The 12,656-nt window shown below is 44.5% G+C and overlaps 1 protein-coding gene across 1 annotated transcript in view; it reads left to right on the plus strand.

Annotated features, from left to right (window-relative positions):
- Positions 1–10,762, plus strand: part of TERF2 (telomeric repeat binding factor 2) — a 19,351-nt gene extending 8,589 nt beyond the window's left edge. The window contains exons 5-10 of the mRNA XM_018570411.1: positions 2,199–2,345; positions 4,265–4,440; positions 4,865–5,269; positions 6,741–6,814; positions 9,780–9,832; positions 10,549–10,762. Coding sequence (XP_018425913.1) covers positions 2,199–2,345; positions 4,265–4,440; positions 4,865–5,269; positions 6,741–6,814; positions 9,780–9,832; positions 10,549–10,707 — 1,014 coding nt within the window. The 3' untranslated portion in view covers positions 10,708–10,762. The remainder of the gene's footprint in view (positions 1–2,198; positions 2,346–4,264; positions 4,441–4,864; positions 5,270–6,740; positions 6,815–9,779; positions 9,833–10,548) is intronic.
- The last annotated feature ends 1,894 nt before the right edge of the window (positions 10,763–12,656 follow it).

The following is a 12,656-nucleotide window of genomic DNA, read 5'->3' on the forward strand; positions in this document are numbered from 1 at the left end:
TGATTAGTATGCAGCCCCCGCCCTTCTCTTTGGGACTACGTGGCCGTATGCCCCCCCCCCCTACGCTCACCTGCCCTGCACGTCCGTGCGGGTGAGCGTCTGAGCGAGGAAACACGTTCCACTACGGACCTGCACATCAGGTGAGCATAGGGGGCATACGACCGCGTAGTCCCATAGAGAAGGACGGGGGCTGTATACTAATCACATGCAGCACCTGTCCTTCCCGGGAGCTGCTCGATACAGAGCTGTACGTGCGGGCCGATTACAGTGTGAATGAGGCCTTACTCTATGAAAGCCAGCACAGACTATTGAAATGACATGTAGGGGCTGATTTATAAATTTGCCGCCCCGGTTTACATTGGGCGAATGCCATTCCCGCCACTAGATGGAACCCAAGTAGCATAGGAAATTCCTATGCTCCTCTTCTTTATCTAGGGGCGGGAATGCGGTGTGTACATCATTTGCCCAGCGTATGGCTGGCAGAAGATTTATGAGTACGTGATACATTCACACACAGATTTTTGTCTGCTCAAAAAGTATTCGCTTATTCACTTTATTGTATAAAAGCAGCAGTACAAAACAATAGAACTCCTTTTATTAACCAGCAGTGTTTCGAGGTAGGAGTTTGCTCCTAACTAGACTAAGGCCTAGACATTTCTTAAAACATTACTAGTTAACCCCTTCGTGACTGACGACGTACAGTGTACGTCGCCAGCATCGGGGCTGTTTAAACAGACTCCCGGCGACTTTTGCCGCCGGGACTCTGTTTAAACTTGTAGAGCCGACTGTCGGCTTTACAACAGAAGCGATCCTGGCGACTTACCTGTCGCCAGATCGCTTCTGTGTCCCGAAGAAGGGGCCGGACACCCCCGCCGGGGTCCGTTGCCCCTCCTACGGGCCCGGGACGGGCGATCTTGGTGTCCGCGGGGAGCTGGGGAGGAGGTCGACATACTAAAAACATTTTGGGGTATCTCTAAATTGATGACCTGTGGGGGCTTTTAAAGCGTCTTCTATTGACTTTTTGGGGCACTGCAGTTTTTCGCCGTTTCACGGACGCTCACAATTTGTAACCTATGCATGTTGGGTATCATTTTACTCGTTGTAACCTCATCTTTTATATGTCATTTAAAAAATTGGTATTTTGTTGTCTTTTGGGGCATTAAATTAAATTTTTGACTAAATGTTGGGGTTTAATAAGGAGTTGCGCTAATATTGCGCAACATAAAAATTTGCAACTACCACTATTTTAGTCTATAGGGTCTTGGCATTCAGAAAATATATAATGTTGGGGGGTTTTAAGTCATTTTCAGGCCTAAAATGTGGAATATAACATGGGTGCAAAAAATGAAAAAAGGGCCTCAGTCATGAAGGGGTTAAAGGAGTTTTTTTTTTGTTTTGTACTGCTGCGTTTATGCAATAAGGGGAAAGAGCTAATACTTTTTAAATGGACAAAGACCTGTGTGTAGATGTTTTATGTCTTGGCATGTCTGAGGTTCACTGTGCTGCTGAAGGGGGTTTCATGCTGGCACCAGGGAGCTGATAAGATGTGTTCTCCTGGTACACAAGTGTATTTAAATGACTTGTCATGAAGTAAATGGTAGCATGTCATTGCTGGCTTCCAGAAATAGCTAGCTGCCTGGCTTCAGCACTTTTAAGTCACTCATCTGGAAAGTGTATGCATGAATTGAAAGTCAAAAGAAGGTCACAATTCCTGATCTCTGTACTTGTTTGTATCCAGCGAGCCAGTATTGGAGCCAAGTAGCAACTTAGGAGACAGAAACTAGAATTTTGTTAGGAAGAAGAATGGCAGCATGCATATTGCCCATGGCAGGAATCCTTTACAGAATAAGTGCGCTTTTAGAGAAAGTCCACCTTCTCTTTTTGCCCCCTTGCCTTACCTCTGCAAATCTATACTTAGAGTTTTGAGGGCTACTGCTCAGCTGTTTGTTGATATCCAGAGCTGCAAGTCTTTCTTTCCTGACCACATCCATCTCCCTGCTGGCCACAAAGGAGACTTTTTTTTTTGTGTTCATTCTGTGTAAAGCCCTTCCATGTGCTCCTTACATTTAAAAGCTAGTTAAAAATTGATTGGTGCGGTTGCCATTTTGTTCAGCTTGGTAGATTTGCACTCATGCTGTCATTTTACTTAATAAATTGTTCTAAATGATATTGAGATGATTTATTATTGACCTTTGCAGAAACTGCGGGCAGAGCTTCAATATATTATCTCCAAGAAGAACTGTAACCATCCCATGATAGCAAGCTTTTCCTTGAGCACCATCAAGCAGAAGGCGTACAAAATGTTTGAGGAATCGATTAAGCAGACTCCATGCTTCCTGATGACCGTACGTAGGCATTGACTTAATGAGTGCCTGTCAACATAATCATTGTTTGATTTTAGAGAAAATAGAGCTATCTTTTGGTGCCATAAATGAAAGCTCAAATTCAAGGAGAAAAATCTAGTTCTGTATTTTTACATGTGGGACAGGGCCCTCCTTACCTTCTTGTCTTGTAATGTATTGTAATGTCTTCCTTATATTGTAAAGCGCTGCGCAAACTGTTGGCGCTATATAAAAGCTGTATAATAATTATAATATGGCAAGCAATAGTCTCTGACTTTCTTGGTGTCAGCCTCCTGTAGTCCCCTGCATTCACACTGGGAGGGAGAAAGAGGTGTAGCCCTTTAAGACAGGGCTTTGTTGCCATGTGCAATCTAAGCCCTCGTTCACACCTGAACGTTTTGTAGCGCGTTCTACGCTCGACGAACGCTCTACAAAACACTCAAAAATATAAATCCCATTGTATTCAATGGTCTCGTTCCCACCTTGGCGTATTTCCGCCCGTCCCTAACGCGCTACAAAATGGCCCACGCCTGAAAAGGTACAGGTACTACTTTGGGCCGTTTTGTTGCGCGTTTCCATCGGGATACAGCCAAGTAGCCTTCGGAAACGCGCGTTTGTTGCGCGACTTTTTTACCGCGAATCGCGGTATAAAACGCGCGACGGTCGCGCTACAGATGCGCATATGCAATACGCCTAGGTGTGAACGAGACCTAACTCAAGGGGTTTCATGTGAGGGAGAGGAAGCAGAGTGATGATCTTATCTGCCTGCTGCTTTGCATTCATTGTCTAATCACAGGCTGGGCTGAGTCAAAGAGCAAGCCATATTGTTCAGTTCTAGTATATTTTGCAGATAGGTTTATAGGAGTGTACAACCTTGCCGTACTTTCTGACACGGGAACCTGTATCACTGGTTTAAAACGGTTATTGATCAAGCAGGTAGGAAAATTACTGGTTCAACACGATTACAAATTCTTGGCAGGTAAGCAAGTTTACATGTATGTGTAGATATATGTTCAACTGTGTATTTAGCTGCTTAGTCTGATTTCAGTGCACAGCGTGAGCTCCTCGCTTACTGTTGTGTCACAGGACAGGAAGTGAGGTGAAACTTCCCTAAGTGGGGCACAGTTCTGACAGTGGTTTCAACCAATCCCTATGCTGTCCAAAATATGTTTATAAAGCTTTGGCTATAGATGCAATGTAACTCACTCCTTCTGATCATGTTTTATGCTGCACCCATATTCAGGGTTTAACATGGTCATCCTTAGCCCCCATTTACCTGAATTGTTCTCGCTGCAGCATCCAGGCATCTTTTGAAATTGGCGTTGCTCCATCTGTACAGTCCATAATAGAAGTCACCAGCAATCGATAATAGGTGCAAGAAGTAAAGCACTTTTTATTAAATTGTCACATGCGTCATACAGCCTATGTTTCGGGGCCACGCAGGGTCCCTACTTCTGGGCGACCTAGTGAGGGGACCCTGCATGGCCCCCGAAACGTTGGCTGTATGACGCATGTGACAATTTAATAAAAAGTGCTTTTCTTCTTGCACATATTATCGAGTGCTGGTGACTTCTGTTATGGACTGTATCTGATACGGCGCCATCCGTGTTGTCACTTCAAGTACCAACCTTCCATCAAGGTTTGTATGCTGTATGGAGTGCAGGTGATTTCGTATTATCGCTCCACCTGTACAGTCACTTCAAGTGTCATTTTACATAGGAATAGCTGCATTTTGTTAGCCACTCCTGCAATGTAATACAAAGCAATTAGCGTCTCAGCCGGTAATTGTCGGTAATAGTGACAGAAGAAGCAGTCTATGGGGAGGGAAACTTGGACATAAGGAATGCGTCTTAAAATAGTTTTTTTTATCTTGTATGTTAAAAAATCCTCAAGTGGTTAACAATGTTTCTTTTTGTTTTAAGCTTGCTCAGAAAGATAACCCCGAGATAAATGCAAAGCCTGCAGAACCCAGTGTTTCAGAAGCAGAAGCCCGGCATGATGTGGAAGAGCCTCCCACTAAGGATATCCCAAGTTCATCAGATATGGATCTCGCAAATCCCCGGCAGGAAAAAGACTTGCAGACACCAACTGAAGTAAGGTGGGTAGAGTATGTCAACTATTGCAGAAAGTGACTCTGATACAGCCAATAAAAACAAAACAAAAAGCTATTACTTGTGTGTCCTATTGCTCATGCCGATCTTCATCCTGTTGCAGAGAATGTTCTGCCTCCGGTACTTACAGAGGTGTCAGATGCCTGGTCCCCCTTTGTTCTCTGTGGTTCCATTCACCGAACCCTACATCACTACCAGACACAGTATTGACATAGGGACTGGCAGGAGGAACCACAGATAAGGGGTTCCAGGTGTCCAGTGGGATCCGGACATGGACTGCACAAGAATTTCAGTGTTACAGGTGGCCCCATGGACCTAAAGTCATTTCTTAGGTCTGCTATAAGAAGTCACTGGTCTTTTTTTCTAGGTACTAACCTTGGGTAAACAATCATCCGTTTCTTCTGCCTTCAGGTCAGAAATAGACCGTGGCCCGGTTTATAGCCTTTCTGCCATTAAATCCACATGGCGATCACTATGTGAAGACCGGGACCCAGAGGCTAAATTCAGGGAACTTTGCGACTCGTCTTTCTGTAAACAAGCCAGCACTACTCAAACTGTCTCTGTCGAAACACCCAACAGTAAGAGGCCTCCTGCTTGCACCCCTAGGGAGGATTTGCCGTCTTCAGGAGAACCTGGACAGCTTGGTCCTTCACCTGCCATATCTCTTCACCAGCTGGTCATGGAGCCCGATAGTCAGCAGGACAATGAGATTGAAGAAGAGAGACCAAGCAAAGCTTCTACTCCAGAAGAGAAAAGTGCTAACTCAACTGTGCGAAGATTGTTCAATTCACCTCCTGTAAACAAGAAACGAAAACAGTAAGTAACCTTTTAAGCCCATCTCTGGGATAAATTGAACCCCCCTCTCACCCACAAAAACAGCAAAAAAAAGAAATCCCTAGCTAAAGGAAGCGGTGCCATTGACTTCAATGCACCGCCCCAGAACGCAGGGGGAAGATCGTGGTGCGTTCCAGCGGCTACCGCTCTGGAACGCACCGCTTTCAGTGTGAACAAGCCCTGATACTGGACAGTAAAAGGAGAAACAGCAAACCGATGGAGATGAGGGGGAGGGAGTTGTTCTGTAGCCCAGCAGGGCTAAAAAAAATTAGTTTGGAGTCACCATGCTGTCAGCCCACAAAGGAAATTACAAGCACACAAGTAAATGTACATACGTTGCAGTGTTTTCTCAAAAAGAACATCTTAGCTTATGGAGATGAGGAGAGGGAGATGCTCTCTAGCCCTAACAAACTTCCTGTCCTGGGGTGACAATGCTGCTCCTTCATAGGTACAGTGAGCAAATGTTGGTCCTGCCAGTAAGTAGGTTACCAGCAAGATCACCAGGTAACCTTTTTTCCAAAAGTAATTTGAAACTAAGGGACATTTTGTATTCATAAAGCAGTGAATCTGATGTTTAGCAACCTTTCTCTGCATGAGAATCTTCCAGGTCCATGTGTTTTTAAATGACAGTGACAGTGATTACTAAAGTCACATTTACTGCTTTTTAAATGGACCCCTATATACAGTTATGTCTTGTGGTGTCTTCAGAAGACTGTGGAGCTGAGTGGATGGCGATATCCGTTCTCAGTTATCCACTGGGGTGCTGCCCTATGGAGCCTGCAATGCCCCATCACGTTCTCTCTGCCTAATGGAGCAGAGAAACCTCTGTGATTGGAAGACAGCTGACACGTGACTCATCTTTTATTTTGCCTGAAGGTGCCCATACACTGTACGAGAATCTCGGGAAATCCCGCGATCGTACGAGAACCGCGCAGTGTGAATGAAGACGTGCGACCGTTTCTACTGTACGGTCGAACTTCTGTCTAAGGAGCATGCTAGAAAACCAGCCGAAAATCTTACAATTTGCGGCTGGTTTGAACAGTGCTCGGAAGACAAATGCCGAACCGGCCGGTGTGCGCACGCGCACACTGCCCGTTCAGCATTGCAGTCATCGGAAGCCTGCCCCTCGGGGGCGGGCTTGCGATGATCGCAAGTACGATCTGCCTGTCCAAAATGGGCAGATCGTACGTTTTTTAAAATTACTTTACAACTATCGCAAGACTAAGGTCTTGCGATGGTTGTAAAGTGTATGGCTTGACTTCCATTTTGGCTTCCAAAGCCATCAGAGTGCACTGCACATATGTAAAGTATACCACCGTTCTTAATAAATGTTCGGAGACAATATCGCTGCACTTTAGATGAACCCCTGAGACACCGCATGTTACTGTTGCGTGTTTTCTGAAAACGTTTTGTTCATGCTAACTGCCAACAATTAAACCTGTTGTCTCCATAGTAATGCTTCAAACAAGTCCAACACAGAAGAGCAAGACACATGGAGTGAGGAGGATGAACTGTTCAGAGCAAGAAGTAAGTTTAGTGCTGTTTACAGCAGGAGCGCAACATTTTATCCCAATGGGCCAAGATCCTAATACAGTTTTAGGATTCTATGACATGTAGCAGTAGGATATACTGTAGTTCCATGGGTCTCAACTGGTGAGTCGCCACCCAAAAGTGGGTCGCTGCATGCCTTCCACTGCGCTAGGTGAGAAGCTCCTCAGGCTCCCACTAGCGCAGCAATGTCAGTCCTCGTTCCGAGCAGCCATTTAAAATATGCTGCCTGGGGCTGAGTGTCAGCTTGAGGTGGGGTGGTCTGGGGGTATGGCCGTGTGGGAGCTCCATCCATACGTGCATTGCTTACTGCTCCCTCGCGTGTCTTGTAGAGGTGCCTGAACCGGAGTGATGTCACATTCTGGCTCCTGACACCACTACAGGGCGAGCAAGGGAACTGTACAAGCAATGCACATATGGATGTGCAGCACATCAGTCACAGCACAAAAGCCCGCCCTGGATCCCAGGCTGAGGATCCACTCCAGTTCTCGTAAGATAGAGACCGGGTGGTTTAAAAAAACATAACTTTTTTTTTTTTTGGTATGTGGATGTGACAATGTGTCTGTTGTTATGTGTGTCTGTCTGTCAGTGTTTTTGAGGGCTCACTCACACTAGTACATTGTGTTAATCACACACTTTAATGCGTTTGATGCACTGCCCCACGCAATCGCACCTACCACGCATTTTGGTGCAGAAGGTCCCTTGCTTTGCCATTCATAGAATGGCACCCCAAACGTACGACAATCCGATCGCCCGCACTGGAACGTGCGATACTGCAATGCCCTGCGTTCCTGTGAGGTGCGGCTTGGTTTGCAACTTAACCAAGGACAAATGTGGGCCTTGAGGTTACACAGGTTGAGAACCACTGCTGTAGTTGACTGATACTGAATTGTCAATCTTGGTTAAATGCTGTTTTAGTTTCCCTCCAGGTGTGCAGCGCGTAACCCACCCCAAGAGATGAAGATGTACTATTATAACACTTTAGCAGTGGAAGTTCAGATGGCTATAAATGCCTGTTCTCAACTGGTTCTCTTTAATCAGATCTTTATAACACTTTAAGATTTGGACAATTGGGAATAGGTTGTACTATTCGAGAAAGCAAATCTGGTATACTTCGGATTTCTAATTCTGCACCCCTCTGTTGTGTGCTATGTTACTTGTCCCTCCTCATTGGTCATATGGTGTCTGGCAAAGGCCCTTGGGGTATTCCTGTTCAGGCAAAGGTGGCCAACCTGAACACTTGCCCATCTCTATAGCAGAGACCATACAATTCAAAAAATGATTGTCCCCTGTAAATAGAAATCCCTAAGGTGGAGATGGTCTAGTAAACAAATAACAATTATATATAATGTATATCAAAATTTAATGATAGAAAAATAGACACTTACATGTAAGAACACCTAAAACAAAACATCTAAAAACAATTAAAATTGCTTCCCTAGGGTCACCCTGGTGCAGTGATACGGGTGTTCAATCTGTGGGTCTCCTAAATGGCAGGAAGTGCCTTTTATACATTGTACTACAAGTGCCATCACTGGTCTTGCCGAACCATAACCGCTCAGATACTGTTGACTATTCTGCTGCTAATGTTCACTGGCCTATTGGCCTATAGTCTATTGCCTTACACATGTACTTTCTGTATTTTGTCAAAACCCCATGTTTATGTTTATTTTTGTTAAGGTGAACTTGTTACTTTGCCTTTTTGTACTAAACTCTTAAACTTGAATAAACTCAGATTGAACTAAATGGCAGGAAGTCTCTGGTGCAGACACGATAGTTGTATATCAAAAATAGAAACAAAGTATCGGAACTGTACTCACATTGCGTGTGACTCGAGAGGGGGGGCAGCGTGTGCTTAAGCTTCCCAGGACACCCGCCATTGACCTCTCACATGATCGGGTGAGAACGAAAAACTTCTACTGCTTCCGAGTCCAAGTGACGGAGCAAAGCCGGTGCGGACACTGCTTGAACACAGCAGCAGCAGAATTTATTTGAATGCAGCTGAGACCGAGGGAAGCGGGCGAGCCTCTGTCAGTGTGAACGCACACAGCTTTCCATTCTTGCCGTGTCACCGGACACACCGCCGTGGGGATTCCACCGCAATTCACCCCAGAGTGCGGCCGCACTTGTGAAATATTCCATGGAGTTGTTCCTTTGATTTGGAACTAAATCCCGCAGATTGGTGTGAGTCCTAACAGGCTGGGGGAGAGGCATCCACTGAGCCTCCGGATCCACGAATGAATCAGATTCCTTGGAATTAAATTGCCATACACGTATACATTTTGTTGAAAAAACTACATGCATGTATCACTGCAGGATCTAATCAGGACTGTCCCCCCTCTCGAGTCACACGCAATGTGAGTACAGTTCCGATACTTTGTTTCTATTTTTGATATACAACTATCGTGTCTGCACCAGAGACTTCCTGCCATTTAGGAGACCCACAGATTGAACACCCGTATCACTGCACCAGGGTGACCCTAGGGAAGCAATTTTAATTGTTTTTAGATGTTTTGTTTTGTTATAGGTGTTCTTACATGTAAGTGTCTATTTTTCTATCATTTAATTTTGATATACATTATATATAATTGTATTTGTTTACTAGACCATCTCCACCTTAGGGATTTCTATTTACAGGGGACAGTCATTTTTTGAATAGTCTATTGAAACACTGGAGTTTGGTCAAATACTACTGTTTCACCTAGCGTAAACTCCTTTTGTTCCCCTTTTTCTCAGAGACCATACAACCAATAACTTGGACATCCATCAGCATTTTCACTGCTCCAGTAGATTCAAAAAAAGGGTAGGGGGGCCGAAATTTAGACAAGAAATGTATAAAAATCTGTCCGAGTGGGGCAAATGCCTTCAGAAGGCTTGTTCAGTATAATGGCTTCTGTCAGGGTGATACCATTTTAGCTAATAGAAATGTTCTCATATTTCACAGATCAGAAAGCTGCAAAGGCCGACAACACAACCACCAATGGAATTAGAAAACAGGTAAGTCCAACTGTAAGTAGTCTCACTACAGGAACCTCATTTCCTGGCTGGAGGATGTCCAGCATCATCTAGGGCAGGGGTAGCCAAACTCGGGCCCTCCAGCTGTGGTGAAACTACAAATCCCATGATGCATCTCTCTCTGGGAGTCATGTCTGTGGCTGTGAGAATCTTGCAATGCCTCATGGGATTTGTAGTTCCACCACAGCTGGAGGGCCGGAGTTTGGCTACCCCTGATCTAGTGCTTTACTCCCTAGTCTAAATGTCTTTGGCTCCCCCCAGCTATTCATTGGATTTCAGTCCTTTTAAATTATGGAGGCTCAGCACCACATGTGCAAATATATAGCATGCCTAGGAACACCCGCTCCCCCAGACTGACATCCAACCCTCAATGCATTTTGATATTTTCATGACCCCTTACAAGAGCCAGCCTACTTTTTGCATCAGGGCTGAGGGCTCCTCAGAGGAGTACGGAGGCAGAGTGCTGTAATGTTTTCAGGAACTATGGGCAGCACCCTGCCAGCCCCTCCCACCAGCTACGATCTGCCTGCATTGCAAAGAGAAGCAATGACATCACGGGATCTGGAAAAAAAAAAGGTAATTCATGAGAATGAAACGGTTTTATTTAAAAATGTCATTATGATGTTGATGAGGGGGGGAAAGGAGGAACAAGGGAAGGCAAAATATTAGCTAATTTTAAAACTTTTGTTGTCTTTCAGAAATGGACTGTAGAGGAAACGGAGTGGATCAAACTCGGAGTAAAGGAAGTGGGTGAAGGCAACTGGGCGAAAATCCTCAAAAGATTCCCTTTCCATAACCGGACTAGTGTCATGATCAAGGACAGATGGCGGACGATGAAAAAACTCTCCCTTGTGTGATACACTCCAGCCAAAGCCCAATCCCTACTTCTCCTTTTATGGTGTCATTTTGTAAACAAGGAAAGAACTCCAGAGATTGCAGATTTCAGCCAGACAGATTTCCACTTCCCTTCTCCCTTTCTGATTGGTCCGTAGGAGCAACTGCTTCAATTTTCACTTTGTATAGCATATCCTCTCCTATGTGATTGGAGGCTCCTGTGTGCTGGACACACACATACTGGTGGGTCATTCTTCAGTCCATTCTATGTCTACAGTTCAGTATACACATCTGTACATTGTTTGTAATCCGTCAGATGATTTTTTTCTGATTTACGTATCTGGTCTGTCAAGACATGACTACAAAATATGATAGATCAATACTAACCCTACATCAGATGAAAGGGAGAACTCCGTTATCCCCATGACCAAGCTTTGTATGTTGTGCCAAAATTGGGCCTAGCAAGGCAGTTTGGTTCGCAATATGGAAGCCGCTATTCCTTTTTAGGGTGCTCGTTGCAGAGCTTTCATCCTCATACTTACTGCGTGCGTTACTGACCCGAAAGAAGAATGAGTATATTGGGTAAACCCAAACCTAATATGGACATTTTTGTTCAGTGCTTTGCCAGGTATTGCAGGAAGGATAAAGATAAATGCCCGGGGCAATGCGCTATACAGGATGAAGCTGGCTACACACGTATAGTTCTCTCAATTCCCCCATCTAAATGGGATGCATGGAGGACTTTCCCCTGCCCGCTATTTTATTCCGAGAGCCGGGGCTTGCAGCTATCAGAATACCTGAACAATGAGTGTAGCTGATTGGCTCCTTCAATTTTTTTGCACTCAGTTTGATGAGGTGGGTGGATGGGGGCCACTGAAACAAAATTCTAATGGTAGATGGCCACCTTCCATACTTTTAACCTGACAGGTTGCCTTTAAGGTCATTGATGAAACTGCCCGCTGTGTAATTGGTAAAAGAAATCCTTTTTATTAACAGAAATATTTTTTTTTTGGTTTCCTTTGTTCTCTAACTTAATTGTTCCATTTATTGTCTTGTACATTTTTTATACAGAAGTTTGTGTCATTTGTATATTAATCAATAAACTGCAGGAGTTTATTGTAGATGTGTGTGACCATTGGCTTGTGCAGTGTCTATGGCCGGGTTTATGGGGGTCAGGGTGCGGTTTTATACCTGCAAGTTCTTTCTTTTGTCTGAATTTGCTCTAATTTTTAAATCTACAGTAAACTTCCAGTTATCTGGCACCCTTTGGGATCGGTAGGTGCCGGATAACTGTAGTTTCTGGTTGCATCAGAGTTAATAGTAACGCTTAAAGTGACATTAAACCCTCAGATTTTTTAACATAAACCAATACTGTAATGTGTGCCTTACTGTAATCCATGGTTGTTTCCCTTCTCTTTGCTGCTCTTCCTTTTAAATCATCATGTCTTCTCATGCTGGGGGAGAACTTCCCTTTGCAGCTGAGTGCCTCTTCCTGTAGTGCTGGCTCAGGTTGCAAACCTATATACAGACACACCGGGTTTATGGGGGTCAGGGTGCGGTTTTATACCTGCAAGTTCTTTCTTTTGTCTGAATTTGCTCTAATTTTTAAATCTACAGTAAACTTCCAGTTATCTGGCACCCTTTGGGATCGGTAGGTGCCGGATAACTGTAGTTTCTGGTTGCATCAGAGTTAATAGTAACGCTTAAAGTGACATTAAACCCTCAGATTTTTTAACATAAACCAATACTGTAATGTGTGCCTTACTGTAATCCATGGTTGTTTCCCTTCTCTTTGCTGCTCTTCCTTTTAAATCATCATGTCTTCTCATGCTGGGGGAGAACTTCCCTTTGCAGCTGAGTGCCTCTTCCTGTAGTGCTGGCTCAGGTTGCAAACCTATATACAGACACCATGTATCCATTCCATAGACAAGGCAGTCTGCTGCAAAACAGAAGTTCTGCCCAGCATGAGAAC

The sequence above is a fragment of the Nanorana parkeri genome, unplaced genomic scaffold (assembly GCF_000935625.1).
Source record: "Nanorana parkeri isolate BGI_ZX_2015 unplaced genomic scaffold, ASM93562v1 scaffold1531, whole genome shotgun sequence".
Taxonomy (NCBI): domain Eukaryota; kingdom Metazoa; phylum Chordata; class Amphibia; order Anura; family Dicroglossidae; genus Nanorana; species Nanorana parkeri.